The sequence below is a fragment of the Cervus elaphus genome, chromosome 4 (genome assembly GCF_910594005.1).
Source record: "Cervus elaphus chromosome 4, mCerEla1.1, whole genome shotgun sequence".
Classification (NCBI taxonomy): domain Eukaryota; kingdom Metazoa; phylum Chordata; class Mammalia; order Artiodactyla; family Cervidae; genus Cervus; species Cervus elaphus.
In genome coordinates, this window is record NC_057818.1 from 50685175 (window position 1) to 50705733 (window position 20559).

General features: G+C 54.5%; 1 protein-coding gene across 1 annotated transcript; it reads right to left on the reverse strand.

Annotated features, from left to right (window-relative positions):
• Positions 1 to 4643: 4643 nt before the first annotated feature.
• On the reverse strand, positions 4644 to 20549 carry TGFB1 (transforming growth factor beta 1). The gene is made up of 7 exons (XM_043899247.1): positions 19266 to 20549; positions 15574 to 15734; positions 14271 to 14388; positions 11922 to 11999; positions 11627 to 11774; positions 5672 to 5825; positions 4644 to 4959 (listed from the first exon to the last, which is right to left on the reverse strand). The coding sequence occupies exons 1-7, from the start codon at positions 19618 to 19620 to the stop codon at positions 4801 to 4803; spliced, it is 1173 nt and encodes a 390-aa protein (XP_043755182.1). The 5' UTR covers positions 19621 to 20549; the 3' UTR covers positions 4644 to 4800.
• Between the last annotated feature and the right edge of the window lie 10 nt (positions 20550 to 20559).

Here is a 20559-nt window from a genome sequence, read left to right on the forward strand (position 1 = left end):
ACACGGAGGTGCCCAGAGAGGCGCCTACCCCTCCACTCCCGCTCCTGGGGTTGGGGTGGGCGGAGAGGCTGAGTCAGGGAGGGGAGAGCCCCTTTGAGGGCATCCGGCCCCCACCCCCGTGTCTCCGGTCTGTCCTGGTCGGGCTCTGCTGGCAGCCAAACCCCCCCCCCCCCCCATCTGACACCTCTGTGCATCCCGCCAGAGCTAAACCTGTCCCAGCCCCTGTCCTCACTGTCCCCTCCTTCCTCTGCCCCTCCCCTGGTTCCGTCTTCTCTCTGGGGCGGCATCTCCCCTGTCACTTTTCATCTCCCCTCTCTCAGGCCCTTCCCTAACCGCCGCTTTGCCCCCTACATCTTTCTCCTTGTCTTTCCCTCCCTCTCAGTCTCTGCTTCCCCATACCTTTCTGTAGCAGCTCCCCGCCCCCCCCCCCCACCCCAGCTGCTCCTCTTGGCTTCACCCTCATTTTTTCCTACCCCTCTCTGCTGTCTCCTGGCCCACCCCCCTCGTCCCCCCTCTGTTGGTCTCTCTCCCAGATCCTGGGAAGCCCAGCGGGAATGTGCGGGTCAGGACTTCACTGGTGGCCCCTGGGAGCCCAGGATGAGGGGTCACCACCTCGCCCCCACTCAGAAAGGGGGCGGGAAGGGGCAGCGAGGCTGTGGCCTGTCTGGCCAGAAGGAAGTGACTGTGCTGTGGCCTGGTCACCCCCGCCCCCAAGGACCTGCCGGGCTGCTACCGCCCCCGGGCTGGGGCCGAGTAAACACAGCCGCCGGCAGCTCAAGATATTTATACCGCGGTCCGGGCGTGGGTCCAGTGCCCACCACAGCCCCTGCCCTGCCCTGCCCGCCACAGCCAGCCCCGAGCCAACGTGGCACCAGCCGGCAAGGGGACGCGGCCGCAGGCACAGCCAGCCTCCACTCGGCACGGAGGCTGCCAGGCGTGTCACTCGGGACGCCAGCGGCTTCACTGGGGACACGGGATGCCCCCCTACCCTGGAGACACCAGCACAAATGCAGCCCCGCACGGGCAGCTGCCCGTGAACATGAGCACACACTCCACCGAAAACTCCAAAGCGACAGCGCAAAATAGAGACCCACGCAGCTGCTCACACAGTGAAGTCATCAGCCCACATGTGGGGACACAGAATGCAGACACCACCTGCTCACAGACCCCACAGGGGCTGAGAACACCAGTCCCGGAGATGGACACGCACACACACCGCGAGGACAGCAAGCATGTGGCAGACACACCCCATAGACACAAACATGCTCAGAATACCAGCAACACACACTGATCACGAAACAATGTAACCCAGAAGCTGCTCGCCCACAGACGCACTGGGAACTGTTACACACACATGCTGAAAACAGCCTGAGCAGGAAACAACACACACACTGTACCTCCTGGAAACACACTTTTCTCACAGACCCATAAACACACGTCTACTCAAACTTAAGCCAAGAATGTACAAATTTACACACAGAGAAAAGCAAGGGTGTTGAGAAACAAGATCTAGACACATAACACTCCAGGGTCACAACCAACTTACACACACAGACTAGCCGAATCACATAGTGTCAGAACACAGAACCCAAGCGTGCACACCAGCTGTACAACAGAAACACAAAGCAGGTGCAAGCGCCACGAATGCAGTACAGTCACACACACACACACACATTCACATCAGAAACACGAAAGACACCAACACACCGGATGTCCAGAGATGTTGAGAGAAGGGGATTTTCTTTCCCTCCCCCTCACCGCCCCCCTCCCTTTTCTCCCTCTCTCGCTGACCCCGTCCCAGGTCCCAGGCACGTCTGGGGGAGGGGGCAGGAAGGCCTGGGCTGGCCTCCCTCGGCCCCGCTTCCTGCCCCGTGGGGGCCGGACGGGAAGCTGGGGCTCCAGCCGGAACCCAGGCTCCCCCCATGACTTCCCTCCCCGCCCGGGCTGCCCGCGGAGGCGGGGGAGGGGAGCGGCGGGCCCCCCCGAGGCCCCGGGTTCGCCTGCGGCTGACTGGCGGCCGGTCCCACCGGGCCCGGCCTCCCCGCGGGGGCCCGGTGCCGGGAGCGGCCCGGAAGGTGCTGAGCCCGCGGCTTTCCCTGCCCCCGGCGCCCGGGCAGGTGGGCGGGGTGTGGCCCGAGGGCGGGGCCGGGCTCGGCGGCCGCGGGAGCGCGCGGCCCCGTGCGCGGCCGGGACTTGTCCCGGGCCCAGGCGCGAGCTGGGCGTGTGAGGGCCGCGGCCCCGGGGGTGTGTCTGGGTGTGGGGGACTCTCCGTCTGGGCCCCGGGGTGTGACAGCGCGTCTGGGTATGACGGGGCGGCCGTCGTCCGGAGGGCCGTGGGGGACTCCCCGGGCTGCGCGTGTGGAGCGGCCGCTGTCAGGCCGAGTGGGCACGGCCGCCCGCCCGGCGGTCTGCGCGGCCCTGACGTGTCAGGTCTCCGTGTGTGGGACGCGCCCGGGTGGGGCCGTGACGTGTCAGGCCGTGTGCGTGCACGCTGTGCCTGTGGGTGACGGTGACCCCTCGGAGGATGTTTGTGTAACTGCTGGTGGGTCGCAACCCGAGACTGTTTCATTTCCTCAGCGGCTCGGATGCCGCGAGGAGTGTGTGCCGGACACTGCTCTTCCTCTCTGTCTGCTATGCGGTGGTTGTGACCAGGACCCCACAGAAAAAACTTGTGTCACTGCATCTTGCTGTGTCCCTGTTAGGTCTCTGCTTATGGTGTGTCCCCGCGGAACTCCAAGGCTGGGCTGTGGGCACGGAATGGGGCGCTGTGTCACGCTGGTACCAGGTCTCCCAGTCAATGACTCGTGGGTCCCACAGGTGTTTGTGTGTCCACCGTGGCACTCAGGCGACTGGGACATTGTGGGACCTTTACCCATATCTGAACCTCTGTGTAAATGTGTGCATACATATGCCACATCCTCTTGGGGCCACAGTGACTACTATTCATATCCTTGTGTCCTTGCCGGCATCTCCACACCAGAGGCTGGTAACAATGGTGACATGTCCTTGAATAGAGACCTCCTCTGGTCCCCCATCTCACGCCCCGCCCCTTTATGGCTCCCAGACCTGGGGCAAGAGGAGTGACCACAGGTCTACCGCGGGTCTGGGCTGGAGGGGGCACATGCTGGGACTCACACATCCAGACCTAGAGCCGCCGCATCCCCCAACAAAGGAAGCTCAGCACTCACACCTTCAGGGCAGTCACTGACCAAAACAGGTTAAGGAGAAGGGCAAGGGAGAGACAGGAACTGAAACCAGGGAGAAAGAGGGGAAACTGAGAGGCCAGAGAAAGAGGAAGCAGGGGACAGTTCACCAGCAAGACCCCAGCAGACAGGAACAAACAGAGCAAAGGGAAACTCACCCCAACTCAGGGTGCTGTCATTTCTCTCCTGGACAGTTGGTCTCCCTGGGGTCACCCTCACCCCCCTTCAGTCTGGTGTCAACCATCAGCCAGAGGGAACCTCTGAGCAGGTCAGATCACATCCCTCTTCTGTTCAAAACCCTGTCATGGTGCCTGCCTCCCTCAGAGAACGGGTTCCTTGATGGGGGTCTGGAAGGTGAGACCAGTGCAGAAGTCGCGTGCATAAACCCTCAACTCCAGCTACCTGGATTCGAATCCCAGCTCTGCCATTTGCTAGCTGTGTGACCTTAACAAGTCACTTAACCTCTCTGTGCCTCAGTTTTCCCATCTGTGGAGTGGGGAGCAAATGGTCCCTGTAGCAGGAGTTGTCAGGCTTTTCCTATCAAGGGTCAGATAGTAAAGGTTTTTGACTTTGCAGAGTTTCTACTCAGCTCTGCCCTTGTAGCGCTAAAACAGCCACAGACAGTACAGTAGGGAATGACCATGGCTGTAATCCGGTAAAACTTTATTTACAGAAACAGGCAGCCTTGGGAGACAGTTTGCCAACCCCTGCTTTCTTGAGCTGTGGGGAGAATGCCATGAGCTAGAAGCTCCATACCTGGCGTGGAGAATTGTTGTTATTACTCTCTGGGCTGTGAGTGTTACTTTCTGACTCAGATCTTAACACCCTTCCCTATGCCCCTCCCTTCTAACCGCACTGGCCTCTTTCCTGTGTAGCTTACCCCAAGTTCATCTTCACTTCCAGGCCTTTGCTTTTGTCCTCCTACCAAGAACACCCTCCCCGATCCTCCCCCAAGCTGCCATTTTGGCTTCCTTCAAGTCCCAAATGCCACCTCCTCCAAGAAGCCCTCCCTCCTCCCCAAAGCCATCTCTAGCCCATCCTGCTTTCCTATTTTTGCACAACGCTACTATGTCTGTCTCCTCCCCAGAAAGGAGGTTCTTAGTGGGCAGGAACATTCCTTAACCTCTCTGGGCTTCCGTTTTCTTAAGTGGGTGTTAACAATCTCTTATCTCAGAGCTTTGTTATGGTGGTTTAAAAAGTTAATTAATATAAGGCACTTAAAATAGGGTCCAAGGTGCTCGATCAAGAAACCTAACAATAAATGAATCTAAATGTTCACTAGGAGTAAGGAACGTAACAAGCGCAAAGGAAGTTTTTGTGTGAAGAGGGGCAAATGAATAGTGGACAAAGACAGGAGGAGGCAGATGGAGGAGAGGGAGACGGGTGAGAGAACGTCGGAAGGGAGAACGCCGTCAGGCGCCCAACGACACAGAGACCCAATCCTCTCGCCACCTTTAATGGACCCCAGGTGGGCTTGATGGGGGGGCGGGGGTGCTGTGTCCTTAAATACAGTCCTGGTGAGGCGGGCGGGGGCGGGGCCGGGCCTGCCGGGTGGGCGGGGCCTATGGGGCGGGGGCTGATGGGGTGGGGCGGGGCCTCAGCTGCACTTGCAGGAGCGCACGATCATGTTGGACAGCTGCTCCACCTTGGGCTTGCGGCCCACGTAGTACACGATGGGCAGGGGCTCCAGCGCCTGAGGCACGCAGCACGGCGCCGCCGACGCGCCCGGGTTGTGCTGGTTGTACAGGGCCAGGACCTGCGGGGCGGGTGTGCGTGGTCAGGGTCGGGGGTCGCGCGGAGGATGCTGCCACCCTGCCAGCCTCTCCCCATCTCCCTCTGTCGTATCTCACTCCGTGTGTTTCTGGTTCTCTGCCTCTCCCCATGTTCCACTCTTGGCTTGTATCTCACTGTCCTTCCATCTTCCGAATTCTCTACCCTCCTGCCTTTTTCTCTCATTCTGTCTATCTTTTTCTTTCTCCTTCCATCTCCCCACGTCTTCCCACGCCCAAGTTATCCGTCTCCACAGGCTAAGTCACTTTAGTCGTGTCCGACTCTATGACCCCATGAACTGTAGCCTGCCAGGCTCCTCTGTCCATGTGGTTTCCCAGGCAAGAATACTGGAGTGGGCCGCCATTTCCTTCTCCAAGGGATCTTCCTAACCCAGGAATTGAACCCACATCTGTCTCTTATGTCTCCTGCATTGGCAGGTGGGTTCTTTACCAATAGGTCTCCCCATATCTCTGTCTCCCACTCCCTTGAGTCTAACTTTGCAGATGCTGCCTCGAGCTTTTCTCCCATCCCATTATCACCTCCCCTCCAACCTCCCTCTCCCCTGTGTTTCTGACTACCATCTCGCCAATTCATCTGATTTGACTTCTCTTTCTCCCTCTCCTCCCTCGGTTTCTGCTACCCGAATCCCACCCCCAGCTGGGGAGTGGTGGGGGGGGGGTGTCGGGCTCCAGACGCACCTTGCTGTACTGCGTGTCCAGGCTCCAGATGTAAGGGCAGGGCCCCAGGCAGAAATTGGCATGGTACCCCTTGGGTTCGTGAATCCACTTCCAGCCCAGGTCCTTGCGGAAGTCAATGTAGAGCTGACGAACACAGCAGTTCTTTTCTGTGGAGCTGCAGGCGGGAGGGAAAAACACTGTCAGGAGAGCAGAAGGCTGCCGCTCCTCCCCTGGAGTGTGTGTGTTTCACCCTGGTTGCCCTCCAGCACATTATCCAACTTGGTCTTCCTTGTACCCTCTGTGATAATAACAGCAATAATAGTAATAATAGTAGTGATCATCGCTAACACTGATAAAGCACTTCCTCTAGTCCAGCACTGCACTAAGGGCATCCTCATAAGCATTATCTCAGACAGCACTCAAAACAAGCCTGTAAGGCGCCAAATGAGGGGAGTTCCCAGGGAGACATCCAGTGGTAAAGACTCCGATCTTCAATACAACAAAAAAAGAAACAAAAAACAAACAAACAAAAAAAGACTCCAAGCTTCCACTGTAGGGTGCGTGGATTCGATCCCTGGTCAAGGAAGTTCCATGTTGCATGCTGCACAGTGCAGCCACACACACAAAAAAAAACCCAAGCCTACAGAAGCCAAATGACTGTCCACAGGGGACAGCTACACAGATCACACCACATCTACATACTGCAGCATAAACAACACAGTGCAGGGCCATGTGCCCTGATATGTTCTAAGTGTGCAACAAATGTTTACTGAACTACTACTGCGTGTTGGGCTGGGGCCTACTGGGGACTCAGTACAAATGAAACAGACAAACCCCTGCCTTCTGGGGCCACATACTAGAGACTGTCATGTCGCTCCTCTGCTCTGAACAAGCCCAATGCCCAAGTCCTCGCCACAAGCTCAAGGAGCCACCAGATCTAGCTGATCTCAATTCCCTCCCCACTCCCCCTCTCACTGTCCTCTGGCCACTTTAGCATCCTCGCTGTTCCTGAGTCCCAGTCCAGGACCTTTGCACGTGTTGTTCCTTCTGCCTGACTTGCTGTTCCCACAGATACCCTCTCTGGCTGTTTCTTCACTCCATTTATACATATGCTCAAACATCCTTCACTTTGGGGAGTCTTCACTCCTACAACACTGCCTGGCATGCAGTAGGTGCTCAATAAATATCAGTTAAACAAATGATGTCATTGCCTCAGAGACCGGCCTGGATGATCCTACCCAAAATACCAATCTAAATAATTAATTCCTAGGGACTTCCTGGGCAGTTCATTGGTAAAGACCCTGTGCTTCCAATGTAGGGGGCATGGGTTCCATCCCTGGTCAGGAAAGATCTCACATGCCATGAGGCGCAGCAAAAAAAAAAGATTGTTAATTCCATTTAGTGTAATAACAACATTTCAGTTCTGCAAGAAAATACAAAAATGTCTGCAACTGAAATGGGGCAAATCTTAATGCCTGCTGATCTAGATGAGAGTATATGAGGGTTCATTTTATCATCTTGTTGCTTATACATTTAAATGTTTCCATAATAAAAAGTTTAAATCAGAATAGGAAAAACAAATCATCACAATTTCTTTCTTTCTTTCTTCTTCCTTGGATTTATATTCCTTCTTAGAACTTACTGCCACCTGCTCTTTCATTAGAGATTGATTTGTTTATCTGTTCATTTCCTATCTTCCTCCAAGGACAGGACTTTTTGTCTATTTTGTCCCTAAAGGTGTCCCCACTGCCTACAATAGTCCCTAGCACACAGCAGGTGCTTAGCAAGTGTTGGCTGTATAAATTAATTGATCAATATGTTATATTTTTTAGAAGCACATCAGAGAGTGGTGGTGTGTAAGACTACTGCCATGTACTCATGATCTCTGTCCCAGGCTTAGATGCAAAAGTCAGTCCTCGGGCTTCCCTGGTGGCTCAGTGGTAAAGAATCTGCCTTGCAATGAAGGAGACACGGGTTTGATCCCTTGTCCGGGAAGACCCCATATGCTGTGAAGTGACTAAACCTTTGTGCCACAACTATTGAGCCTATGTTCTAGAGCCCGGGACCCAGAACTACTGAGCCTGTGTGCTGCAACTACTGTAGTCCGTGCACTCTAGAGCCCGTGCTTTGCAACAAGAGAAGCCACTGCAATGAGAAACCCACACACTGCAACTAGAGAAAAGCCTGCACAAATATAATAGAAGTCTGTTCAGAGGGGGACTGATGGGTCAGAACTGGAGAGTCTTTGAATATCCTTTCTAGGTTTGGTCCATGTGCATGTATTTTCCTATTTAAAAATCAATACAGAATTTCCTACAAGGCAGGGCTTATTTTTTTTTTTTTTCCAATATGTATTTGGCTGTGCCAGGTCTTCGCAGCAACGGGCGAATTCTTTGGTTGCTATATGAGGATCTTAGTTCCCTAACCAGAGATCGAACCCAGGCCACCTGCATTGGGAGTGTGGAGTCTTAGCCACTGGACTACCAGGGAAGTTCCAAGGCAGGTATTATATTATTATTCCCATTTGAAGGAGGGATAAACTGAGCCTTAGAGAAAGGGGGATGTTGTCTGTCCAAATGTAGGCTGTGGGTGGTAGAGTTCAGGGCCAGAGGTCTCTGACTTCATTTGCCCAGCCCAACCATGTCAGCTCAAGCAAAGCGGGAGGAGGCAATGCCACAAGCTCTCCCAGGGCAAGACAAGGCCTTTCCAAGAGCCACAGGACCTCAAGAAGGAAGTCAGGAAACAGATTCCTGTGAGCTCAGCCTGGTCCCTCCTCAGTCTGGTTAGGCCTCAGTTCCTTCATCTGTACAAAGATGCAGGGGACGTTAGATCAAATAAGATATTGTTAAGGGCCAAGGAGACATCAGGAAGTCCATGGACAGGCAAGGAGGGGTCTGAGATCTCTAAACCAGGCACACAAATGTGTGGTGTTGTTATTTAGTCGCTAAGTCATGTCTGACTCTTCTGCGACCCCCTGGACTGCAGTCTGCCAGGCTCCTCTGTCCATGGGATTCTCCAGGCAAGAATACTGGAATGGGTTGCCATTTCTCCCTCTGAGGGATCTTCCCGACTCAAAGATCAAACCTACATTTCCTGTAGCTCCTGCATTGCAGGCGGATTCTTTATCGATGAACTACCAGGGAAGCCCACATATGTGTGTTTGTATAGGCATATTCTGGGGGGAAAAGGTTCCTGGCTTTCAGCTTCTCAAAAAGGTCTTAGATTCACAAAAGGGAAAGAAGCACTGTCCAGAAAAATCTATCATTTCTGGTCCAGCTCTGCTGGGGTGCTGAGATCCTCTGATTTGAAGTATGTGATTCCGTTATCCAACTCAACTGCTCTCCATGAGGGGTTCCTGGAGCAGCCGAAGCAGCATCGCCTGGGAACTTGTGGGAGATGCAAGTTCTCAGGCCCCACCCCAGATGCACTGAATCAGGAACTGGGGGGTGGGGATGGCTGGGAGACAGCAGGCCACATTTAACAAGCCCTCCAGGTGACCCTGAGCTACTCTCTAGCCCTGGATGTTGAGGAAAGGGTCACCGAGGCTTCCCAGTGGAGATAGTGGTTAAGCTAAGAATAACTTTTTATTGCGGAAAGTCTCGGACATACACCAACCCACTCCAGTAGCCTTGCCTGGAAAATTCCATGGACAGAAGAGTCTGGCGGGCTACAGTCCATGGGGTCGCAAAGAGTCAGACATGACTGAGCACAGCAGAGGCACGGGACATACACAAAAGCAGAGAATCTTACATTTAACTGCTGTGTCTCTACCATCCAGCTCCAGCAAACATCAAGTCATGGTCAGTTTCACTGTATTTCTACCCCTATCCACTTTCTCTCCTTCACCGAATGATTTTGAAATGCACGTCATCCACTGTATTATTTCATCCATAAATATTTCTATCTCCAAGGAAATCTAGACTACTTTAGAGCATCACACAAAAAAATTAACGGTAATTCCTTGATATCATCAAATATCTAGTCAGAGTTCATACTTCCCCAACTGTCTCATAATTATCTTTCAAATTATTTTATTTTTCTATTTTTTAGCCATGCCGTGCAGCATGCGGGATCTTAGTTCCCTGACAAGGGATCAAACCCACATCCCCTGCATTGGAAGCACAGAGTCTTAAACACTGGACTACCAGGGAAGTCCCAATACCTTAAAAAAAAAAAAGAAAAGAAAAAGTTTGGGGAATTCCCTGGTGGTCCAGTGGTTAGGACTCTGTGCTTCCAATGCAGGAGACATGGGATTGATACCTGGTCAGGTTAAGATCCTGGAAACCGTGAAGCAAGGCCAAAAAGCAAATAAGTAAATAAAATTTTAAAAACAGTCTGCATACGTACTCAAGTAAAGTTTATACATGGCTATTGGTTGAAACATCTTTTAAGATTCTTTTAAAAATCTATAAACCCATCTCTCTATTTCATCCCTTTGTATCGTATTTGTTGAAGAAACTGGGTCAGGTTTCCCACAATCTAGATGTTGCAGACTGCATGCCCATGGTGCTGTTTAACGTGTTTCTCTGTCCTTATATTTCTGGAAAATTGGGAGTTGGACCTACCATTATTGATGGGCTTCAGGTTTGATTTTTTGGCAAGACTTCCTAAGTGGCACTGTGTCGCTCACATGGCTGGCTGCCTCTCTTTTAATGTTATAGCAGACTGGCACTCAGACTTTAATCCATCCGTTCATTCATAGAGTTGTTGGGCAGAGGGTAGGATCGGGTGATGAAGGACCTTGGAAACGGAGCTGACTTTCCAGCAGGAGAAGTGCATGCAACAAAGCCCAAAGGCACCATCAAAGTACTTAGCAGAGGCAGACCAAGGTCAGATTATCATTTTAAATTTGCGACATTCTAACTCTGCATTTCAAAATTCCAAGACAACTTCTCAGTTTTCTTAGACTGCAATACACTGGCATCTCAAGATTCTAACACAGTAACAGCTTTCCAACTTTCTAGAATTCCCACATCCCCACTCTCGAGGATCTTGGCATTCTTTTTTTTTTTTTTTTTGATCTTGGCATTCTTGAATTCCAATATTTCAAAACAGCATTCCAGCATTCCACAGTTCTGAGCCCATCTCCCAAGAGGTCCAAGCTGCCACTTTCTAAGATCACAGGCTTCCAAGATTCTAACAAGACTCCAGCACTGGCACTTCCCTGGTGGTCCAGTGGTTAAGAATCCACCTGCCAATGCAGGGGACATGGGTTTGATCCCAGGTCAGGGAAGATCCCAAATGCCCAGGAGCGATTTAAGCCCACAAGCCACAACTACTGAAGACAGAGCACCTAGAGCCCATGCTTCTCAACAAGAGATGCCTCCTCAACTAAAGCATGCCCAAACAGCAGTGAAGATTCAGCGCAATCAAGAATAAATAAGACCAAGCCCCAACATTCTAAGGTACCAGCATTCTGGCTTTCACCAACTCCAACATTTATGGATGCTAATAGTTCAACACAGGATTCCACCATTGTGGACCTAATATTCAAGGACTCCAACCTGCCAACATGGGAGATTCCAGTCTGTCAATGGTACCCATCATGGGCAATCTCCCAGTTCTGAATTCCCAACTTCTAAGAACCCAACATTCCTTGAATCCAACATTCTCAGACTTCAATAATTAATACCGAATTCTAACATCCTAGAATCCCAATGTTTTCAAACCCCAACCTGCCCACAGTACAGGAATCTAACATGGTGACCTTCCAATGCTGGAATCCCACATGTTCAGTGTTCCACATACTAGTAAGTCTCCGATGCCAACCAACCAGCAAGAGACCCGCCTGATCTCAACATCCGAGAACTCCCAGTTCACACACACTCTAGCATCCGAGGCTCGGACCTCGTCCCCTGAGCCCTCCAGGCTGAAGGAGATGCTAGCCCAAGCAGAGCACCAGCCAGGTGCCCAACCTGCGGTGGCCGCTCAGTGAATGGCGAGGATGCCCCCAGCCCAGAAGGCTGCAAGGTTCACCTGAAGCAGTAGTTGGTGTCCAGGGCTCGGCGGTGGCGGGAGCTGTGCAGGTGCTGGGCTCTCTCCAGAGGGGTGGCCATGAGGAGCAGGAAGGGCCGGTTCATGCCGTGAATGGTGGCGAGGTCACCCCGGCGGCCGGAACTGAACCCTGCTTTGGTTTTGGGAGTCAGCGAGGTGGGGAAGATTGGGGACACACACACACACACTCAGATGGATGAATGACGGGGATGGGCGGGGGAGGACACACACACACACACAATCACTGCTGGGGGGGGGGGCAGGCAGGGGGCCTCACCGTTAATGTCCACTTGAAGCGTGTTATCTTTACTGTCACAGGAACAGTGGGCACTGAGGCGAAAGCCCTCTATTTCCTCTGTGGGAGTGGGGAGAGGGAAGCCAGTGTGAGGGGGGCGGCTCACCCACCCCTGCGGGTGGGCAGCAGAGGAAGGAAGGCGCAAACCCCTGGGGTGTGGGGGGATCTCTTTCTTGCGCCTTACCCTGCCTGCCCCCTCACTGCACCCTCTCGCTGCAGTTCTCGGCCTTGCGGCCTCCTCCTCCTCCTCCTCCAGGTCTCAGCTCCAAGGCCACCTCCTCCGGGAGGCCCTCCGGGTCACAGCCCCTCCCCCCACCCTGACAGCACTTTCTTTTCTCCAAAGCACTGACCTCTGTAGCTCTGACATTTGTCTTTGGCTATTTATTTCCTCATTGTTCTTAGTGACGAGCAGGATACAACGGGGGCAGGGAACCTTGTTTTCTTGTTCCCTGCTGGGCCTGGCCCACGGTCTTACAAACAAACATCTCCTGAGTGCGCTGGGCGCCAGACCCTGTTCTAAACACTCTTTGTGAGTTATTTCCTTTAATCCTCACCAAAGTTCCCCATTTTACAGATGAGGAAGCCAAGGCCCACAGGCAGGGCTGGGATGGGATGCAAGGACCGAGGCTCCTGTCCCAAGGCAGGTGCAGAAGAAAGGTTTTCCTTCTTCCTTTTATTTTTTTTAAATATACAAAACAAAAAGTAACGGTTTTTATTAACATGTTTTGAAAGAAGAGTGCGTTAGTCACTCAGTTGTGTCCAACTCTGCGACCCTATGAACTGTAGCCCACCAGGCTCCTCTGTCCATGGGATTCTCCAGGCAAGAATACTGGAGTAGGTAGCCATTCTCTTTTCCAGGGCATCTTCCCAACCCAGGGATTGAACCTAGGTTCAGTCTGCATTGCAGGCAGATTCTTTACCATCTGAGTCACCAGGGGAGCCCTTTTGAAAGAATATGTATATCTAATAATCATAGCAGTGTTTATCAGTTGTTCTTATTTTTTAAATTAACTTTTAGCGGAGTGTAGTTGCTGTACAATGTTGTGTTAGTTTCTGCTGCTGCTGCTAAGTCGCTTCAGTCGTGTCCGACTCTGTGTGACCCCACAGACGGCAGCCCACCAGGCTCCGCCGTTCCTGGGATTCTCCAGGCAAGAACACTGGAGTGGGTTGCCATTTCCTTCTCCAGTGCATGAAAGTGAAAAGTGAAGTCGCTCAGTCATGTCTGTACTGCAAAGTGAATCAGCTCAATGTATACATATATCCCGGAAGAAAGGTTTCTCGAATGAATGACTGAATGAATGCTTTCCTAAGCACCCACTATTGTGTGGACCCTGTGTTGGGTGCCCTGGACTCAGCAGTCAGCCCAGGACACTTGTCCCACTATGCACCTGCTCCCTAACCCCCGTCATTTCCTCTGGCCAAACCATCACCTCTTCCATGAGTCCCAACACAATCATTCTCACCCATAAAGCCCTCTTGGACTCCCCACAGAGGTGTTAGGGTGCCCACTCTGGGCTCCTATAGCACTTAGGGCCTCCCCCATCCCTGCCCTGCTCATCCTGGCCATCATGGCCTGCTAAGGCTTTGGGCAAGATTTCCTGGGTGTCTAGAAGTGAGTGCAGGTCCCCTGAGGGCAGGCCTAGAGGTTGTCATGGTTACCACTGTGTTTCCCCCACCCCACCAGCACAGGGCCAGCCACAGAGCAGGAACCTACTAGCATTTACCGATGAAGGAATGAATGAGAGGGAGACTAGGAAGGGAGATGTGAGCACTGGGGCCTTCGACGTGACAGGACAGATAGTCCTCTTCCAGACAGAACAGGTGTGTCAGGCCTTCCCCGGACTCAAGGCCTCTGCATAGCCTATCCCTCTGCCTTGAACACTCTTGCCCCTCCCTCCTTTCCCGGGCTGGCCCCATGCATCCCTCAGACACCCACTCCAATATCTCCTCCTCCAGGAAGCCCTCCCTGACCTCCCAGGTGCATCAGGCACCTCCTCTGGGCTCCCCATCCCAACCCTGCCCGTGCAGGGACATCACTACCTGGTTTTCAGGTCTTTTCCCCAAGTCCCCCAACCCAAGTCATGGAGCACGAGCTTCCTGAAGGTCTGAATGAAGCTGTTTTCGTCACTTCTGTGTCTCCAGCATCACCCAGCACAGGGCAGGTGCTCAAGAAATGGATTAACCATTAATCACTCAGGTGTGAGTGTCTGGGAGGAGGGCCAGGTCTGGGCCCTTCAGCACCAACATAGGGCAGGGGGGTGCTAGGCAGGATGGTCCCAGGACAAACAATGGGTTACAAAACAAGAGGTGGGGCAGACAAGTGGTCCTCACCTCTGTGGGTCAGCCACTGCCGCACAACTCCAGTGACGTCAAAGGACAGCCACTCCGGTGAGTCGCTGGGGGCGAGCAGCCGGTTGCTGAGGTAGCGCCAGGAATTGTTGCTATATTTCTGGGGGATGAAGAATTGGGGGGTGAGACAGTGGGTAGAGGCTGCCACACACACCCATGTACCCTGCACCCCTCAATCCATCTGCTCCCCAAAAACGGGTCTCCACACAGTCCATCAGACAGTCCCCCTCCCAGACATCCACACTGAGGAGCTTCACAGGAACCACCCAACCCCACGACAGGGGACAGAAAACTCCAGGCTGGCAGTCAAGACACCTAGGCATTTCAGCCTCCACCCTTGATCCCGAGAGGGCTGTGGAAAATTCCTTTCTCTTTTTTGGCCTCAGTTTCCTCACTCCTTTCAGCTTGGACAGCTCATGAGACCATGATTCTCCTACTGATACCATAGAGGTCATTGATGATACAGCTCTGAATTCTGAGAGTCTATCGCTTTCTAGAAGTTATGTTCGAAGTCATTCCATAACTCCAGCACTTGGTGGCACCCCAAGAATTACACATTCTATGAACCCGAGAAGTTTTATGAGACTCAAGTTCAACAAACCCAGGAGTCCAACGTGCCAGAAACCTAGACAGTTGCAGACACCTGACATCCACGAGGAATGACGCCCTGGGAGCTGGCGGCATAAAGCCAAGTTCTCTAGACTCCGTGCAGTTAGTATCAAAGCTGCCTCGTCGTAAGAGTCTAACATCTACCACTGAATCTAACATTCCATCTGGCATGGCTTCTAGGTCACATAACCTTTGAGAAAACCCAGATTTTCTGGACTCTTCCTGGAGACTCTTCTAGAACAGAGCTATCCAAGAGAACTTTCTGTGACGATGCAAATGGGCTTTATCGGTGGTGTCCAAAATAGCAGCCACTCACCCCATGTGACTACGAACCACTTGAACTATGGCCAGTGAGACTGAGAAACTGAATTCTTTCTTCTATTTAATTTAATCCATTTAAATGGCCATATGTGGCTAGTAGCTACTGGGTGGGCACAAGGCATTTTGAAAGTCTCCAACTCTTCAAAGATTCCAACTTTCCTTGTCCTGAGTTTTCAGAGTCCAGCTCCGAAGATTCCAGCTGCTAAGCACTTAACATTCTAGGGCTCTAGGAGACTCCACGGTCTGTGCTCCCTCATCCTTCAGGGCTGGTCTGCCTGGACCCTGCAGCCACCAGCCTTGTGGCCGTCCCGGGACTACCCCAGCCCAGGCCACCTTGCAGGACCCTTGCCCCCACCTGGTAGAGCTCCACATGCTGCTCCACTTTTAACTTGAGCCTCAGCAGGCGCAGCTCTGCCCGAGAGAGCAACACAGGTTCGGGCACCGCTTCCCGGAGCTCAGACGTGTTGAAGAACATATATATGCTGTGTGAGTTAGACTTCATTTTCTCATAGATTTCTAGGCAGAAAGAGTCAAGAGGAGGGATGTCAGTGTTTGGCAAGGGGTAGGGGAGCTAGTGCACCCCAAATCGAAGAGCTCTGGGTTGGAGTCTGACCCTGACACTTTTTAGCTGTGTGACCTTAGGCGACTAGCTTCTCCCCTCTGGGTTTGTTTCCGCCTCTTTATTATTATTATTATTTTAAATATTTATTTATTTGGCTGTGCAGGGTCTTAGTTGTGGCATGGGATCTTCAGGCTTCGTGGAATGTGGAGTCTTTAGTTGCAGCATGCGAACACTTAGTTGCAGCATGTGGGATCTAGTTCCCTGACCAGAGATTGAACCTAGGTCCCCTGCGTTGGGAGCTTGGAGTCTTAGCCACTGGACCACCAGGGAAATTCCTCTAGCTCTTTAAACGGGGGTCCTATTCATCCTTCCCTCTCATCAGCTAGAAAATGGCCCCTCAGTACAAAGCCAGCTTGGGGGTGGGGCTGCTCTGCTTGCTCAGGCCTCCCCAGCACCTGGAGCTTCAAATGCAAGTTATATTGAAGCAGAGAGATAAAGGCACTTGCATCAGACTATGCCTCTGCTGCCTTCTGTGACCTTGGGCAAGTCACATTCCCTCTTGGAGCTGTTAAATCTACTTGACATCAAGCTCTCTGCCTCCCAACCCAGGCTCTCCTAACTGAAGCGCAGTGGAACTTTGGGCAGGTGAATTCCTCTCTCTGTGCCAGATTCTCACCTATAAGCCAAGGACTGAAGACAGGATGACAGTGTGAAATAGATGAGATGATGCAGATGAAGTATGTCGCGCAGAGTCTGCATACAGTGGTTACTCTAATGTGTGTTCAACAACCCCATGAGAAAGAGTCCATTAGTATACCCATTTTATAGATGGACAAACTGAGGCAAAGAGATGAAACAATTTGCCCCTAGGCCACACAGCCAGGAAACTACAGTGTGGGGTGGGGATTCAAACTCGGCCAGTCTGATCAGAGCCTATGCTCCCTATAATCCCTAGGCTATGCTCCCTCCCTGGTAGTGTGACATTATTTTTGTTATTATTATTAGTATTTCCTCCCTTAACTGGTTAGAGAAAGTAAAGTTCATTCTAGACAAGGATGGCTTCAGGGGTGGGGGAAGGGAAACAGAAAATTAAAAAGACTTCTAGTCCAGGAGACTTCCCTGGTGGCTCAGATGGTAAAGCATCTGCCTACAATGAGGGAGACCTGGGTTCAATCCCTGGGTCGGGAAGGTCTCCTGGGGAAGGGAATGGCAACCCACTCCAATATTCTTGGCCCCTCCCCCCCAAAAAAAAGGGGCTCAAAGAAATATTTCTGGAGAAGGAAATGGCAATCCACTCCAGTACTCTTGCCTAGAAAATTCCATGGATGGAGGAGCCTGATGGGCTACAGTCCATGGGGTTGCAAAGAGTCGGACACGACTGAGCAACTTCACTTTCTTTTCCTAGTCCAGGAAAAACTGGGGACTGGGAAAGAGGGGGACAGGCCATGATCAGTTTCTTTAGGCCTCTGCAGTGGGGGCGTGGAAATGGTGGAGACATGTTGAGAAAGGACAGAGGAAGACCCTCTTGAGCGCCTCCTTCCCCCTGCTCCTCCCATCTCTTGCCGAGCTGTCCCCTCTCCCTCACAAATAAGCCCTATCTTGGCCCAAGTGTTACTCAGCCGACCCAAAAGGAAGGGCAGAGCCCAGGCCCAGGAGACAGAAAGGGAGGAAAAGCGATAGAGGGAGCAGGAAGGGTCAGAGGGAGAGATGGAGAGTAGGCTATGGAGGAGAAAAAGAGAAAAAGGGAAGAGATGGAGAAAGAAACTAGGAGACCCAGAGAGGGACAGAGTAACACGGATGCGGGAGAGACGAAAAGGCAGAAGACAAACGGGAAGACAGACGGAGGGTTTGGGAGCGAGGTGGAGGCAGAAGAGGGCTGAAGAGAAACTTAAGGTGTCAGCGTTGGAAAAACCTCTCCAACGACGGTGAAGCGTCGACGGAAAAGGTGAGACGGAGATGTGGGTGGGTAGGCTGTAGGGATGTCATTTGACTGAAGCCGCAGCTGGGCGCCCAAATGGGCCAGAGACCCACACGTCTACCTCTCACGAGGGAAACTGAAAGCGGGGGGCGGGGTTCGCCCCCGAGCCTCGGGGCCCAGCGGGACGCCTGGGTACCCGCGCGGGCGCCGACAGGGCGGGCCCAGGGTAGCCCCGCCCTGAGCTGGGGGTGAAGAGGGCGGGAGCCGCCGCCGTCGCGAGGGCGGGGACCGGACCTGCCTCGTCTCGCCCCAGGCTCCGCGCGCGATCCCCGCCCCGCAACCCGCCCCCCCCCAACCCCGAGGCACGAGAAGGAAAGGGAAGGGAGGGCTAGGCAGCCGGACGCTGGGGTTTCCCCAGCCTCGCAGAGAGGAACTAGGAGCTTGGGGTCTAGGCTCTCTGCACTGAGCTCTGCGGGGTCCTCCTGCCCCTTCCGGAAGCGCAGGCTCCTCCCCCACGCCCGCGCGTGGCACCCACGTGGGGCTTCTCCAACCCCTACAAGCTCGGTCTTTCCCCCGGGTCTCGCAGAGTCGCATCCACCCACCTACCTCTCCCTACTACGGTTCCTCACTCAGCCCTCTCCCTTCCAGCCAGCGGCGGGAGGGTGGGGGGCCCGGCTGCTCCCAGCGTGACACGGTCCGTAGCTCCTCTACCCCATTCCAGGTCCACCTTTCCCACGCTTATCCTCCCGTTCTGTAAAACCCCTTCCCACGACCCAGTATTGTAGGTTTCCTGGGGGCGCGCGCTTCCTCCTCTGGGTTTCCTCCTTTTAACAGTCCGTCTGGGAAATATTCAGAGCACCTCCTGGCGCATCCTGGGCACCCCCGCCCCCACCCCCTGGGCACATCCTAGGGTCTCCGCTTCTCTCCCGCTAGTTTCCCGCACCCTACAACCTCGCGTCCCCTTCCGACCTCACATTTATCACCCCCTCCCCGCCTCTCCCTCTAAGCCCTCCCCCAATCTCGCGTGTTCTTCGCGTCCTGTGCGTGCGGGTCCACTCTCTCTACTTTCCTGGCACACCTCTGGGGTTCGCTTCTGTTTTTCTGTCCTTGAATCTTCCTGCCTCACGGCCCCTGAACACTGGGTCAGCTTTCCCCACTACCTCTCTCTCCTTTTCCAAATGCCGGGGTGCTGGTTTCTCCCGAAGTGAGCTCCCTCTCTGCAGCCCCGCTCCCACGACCCCCGCATTCTCGAGCACCCTGAAAGGGGAAGTCTTTTTCGAATTGCTTCGCTTCTCTCTAAGGGACTCCCCGCACGATCTCGCATGATCCCGTCGCCCTCTAAAAGCGGTCCATTTCGCTCACTCTCTTCTTCAAGACCAGATACCTTGGGGTTAGGGAGCTCAGCTCTATCCTCTTTGGGACCCCTCCCCCCTACACGTTCCCGGCGCCCCCGGGGGTTCTCTTCCTCCAGCCAGTTTCCTCTACCAGCAATTTCCTCCCCGTGACCCCTGCACTCCGGCGCCCCCTGGGGGCTCCCCTCCAGGGTCCCCTGCCCCTGCGAGCTCACTGTTGCCGTATTCCACCATTAGCACGCGGGTGACCTCCTTGGCGTAGTAGTCCGCCTCTGGCTCAGGCTCCGTTTCGGCACTTTCCCCGGCCACCCGATCGCGGGTACTGTTGTAAAGGGCCAGTATGGCCTCGGGCAGCGGGCCGGGTGGCACGTCCCCCTGGCTCGGGGGGCTGGCGAGCCGAAGCTTGGACAGAATCTGGCCGCGGATGGCCTCGATGCGCTTCCGCTTCACCAGCTCCATGTCGATGGTCTTGCAGGTGGACAGTCCGGCGACCGGCCGGCCAGGCGTCAGCATTAGTAGCCACAGCACCGGCAGCAGCAGCGGCAGCAGCCGCAGCCCCGAGGGCGGCATGAGGGAGGCGGCGCCCCCCGGCTCAGCCGAGAGCGCGATCTGGGCTGGGGTGGGAAGAGGGAGGCCCCGCCCCTACAGGGGCTGGGGTGGCTGGGGGTCTCCCGAGGAAAAGGTAGGACGGTCTGTTTGTGGGGAGAGTTGAGGCCTTCAGGGAGAACGGAGCAGAGCTGGAGGAGAAGCTCTGATGGGTGGGTTCTCGGTATCCCACGGAAAAAACCCGAAATGGGTGAGCTCTGGTACCAGAGATGGGTGATCTTGAATAGGGAAGCTGAGGCAAGTCTGAGAGAGATCCCGTCTCCCGGATCCCGGAGAAGGGTCCTCGGATGCGCGGGGGCTCAGGAGAGAAGCTGGGGAGTTGGGGGGTCGTGCAGGGGGGTGCACCCGAAGTCTGGGGTCAAGTCTTCGCGGGAGTCGGGTTTGCGGCTCCTGATGGCTGGTCCGGAATGGGGGCGCCTGGGGAATGCCGTGTAGGCGGCAGGGAGGGAGCAAGCGTCCGAGGCGGTGGCGGGGTCTGCTGCTGTCTGGGGTCCTCAAGTCCTGCCTCGAGGAGCAGCGCTGCGCGATGCGGTCCCCGCGCCTTCGGCTCCCAGCGGCAGCGGAAAAGTCTCAAAACTTTTTTTCCTCTTCTCCCAACCAGCTCGTCCCTCCTCCCGCTCCTCCTCCCCCTCCTCCCCGCAGTGGCGGCAGCGGCGGCGGGGGCGGCGGCGGCTCGTCTCAGACTCTGGGGCCTCGGGCTGCTCCTCGGCGGCTCCTTCCTCCGCTCCCGGCTAAGGCCGGCTCGGCGGGCGGCTCCGAGCCCGGGGGGTGCCCCGGAGGGGGCGTCCCCCCTGCCCCCGGCCGGGGGCCTCGCTGTCTGGCGGATCCGCGGCGGGAGGAGGGAGGTGGGACGGCCTGGGGCGCGAAGGGCGGCGGCAGCGGGGACCGGCAGGGGCGGCGGGG

Excerpts from the sequence above, each read along its gene's own strand:
- TGFB1 (XM_043899247.1), bottom strand. The coding sequence starts at position 19,620 with ATGCCGCCCTCGGGGCTGCGGCTGCTGCCGCTGCTGCTGCCGGTGCTG. Across the intron at positions 15,735-19,265 it reads AATGGTGGAATACGGCAACA|AAATCTATGAGAAAATGAAG; the intron begins GTGAGCTCGCAG and ends CTTTCTGCCTAG. Across the intron at positions 14,389-15,573 it reads AGCATGTGGAGCTCTACCAG|AAATATAGCAACAATTCCTG; the intron begins GTGGGGGCAAGG and ends TTCATCCCCCAG.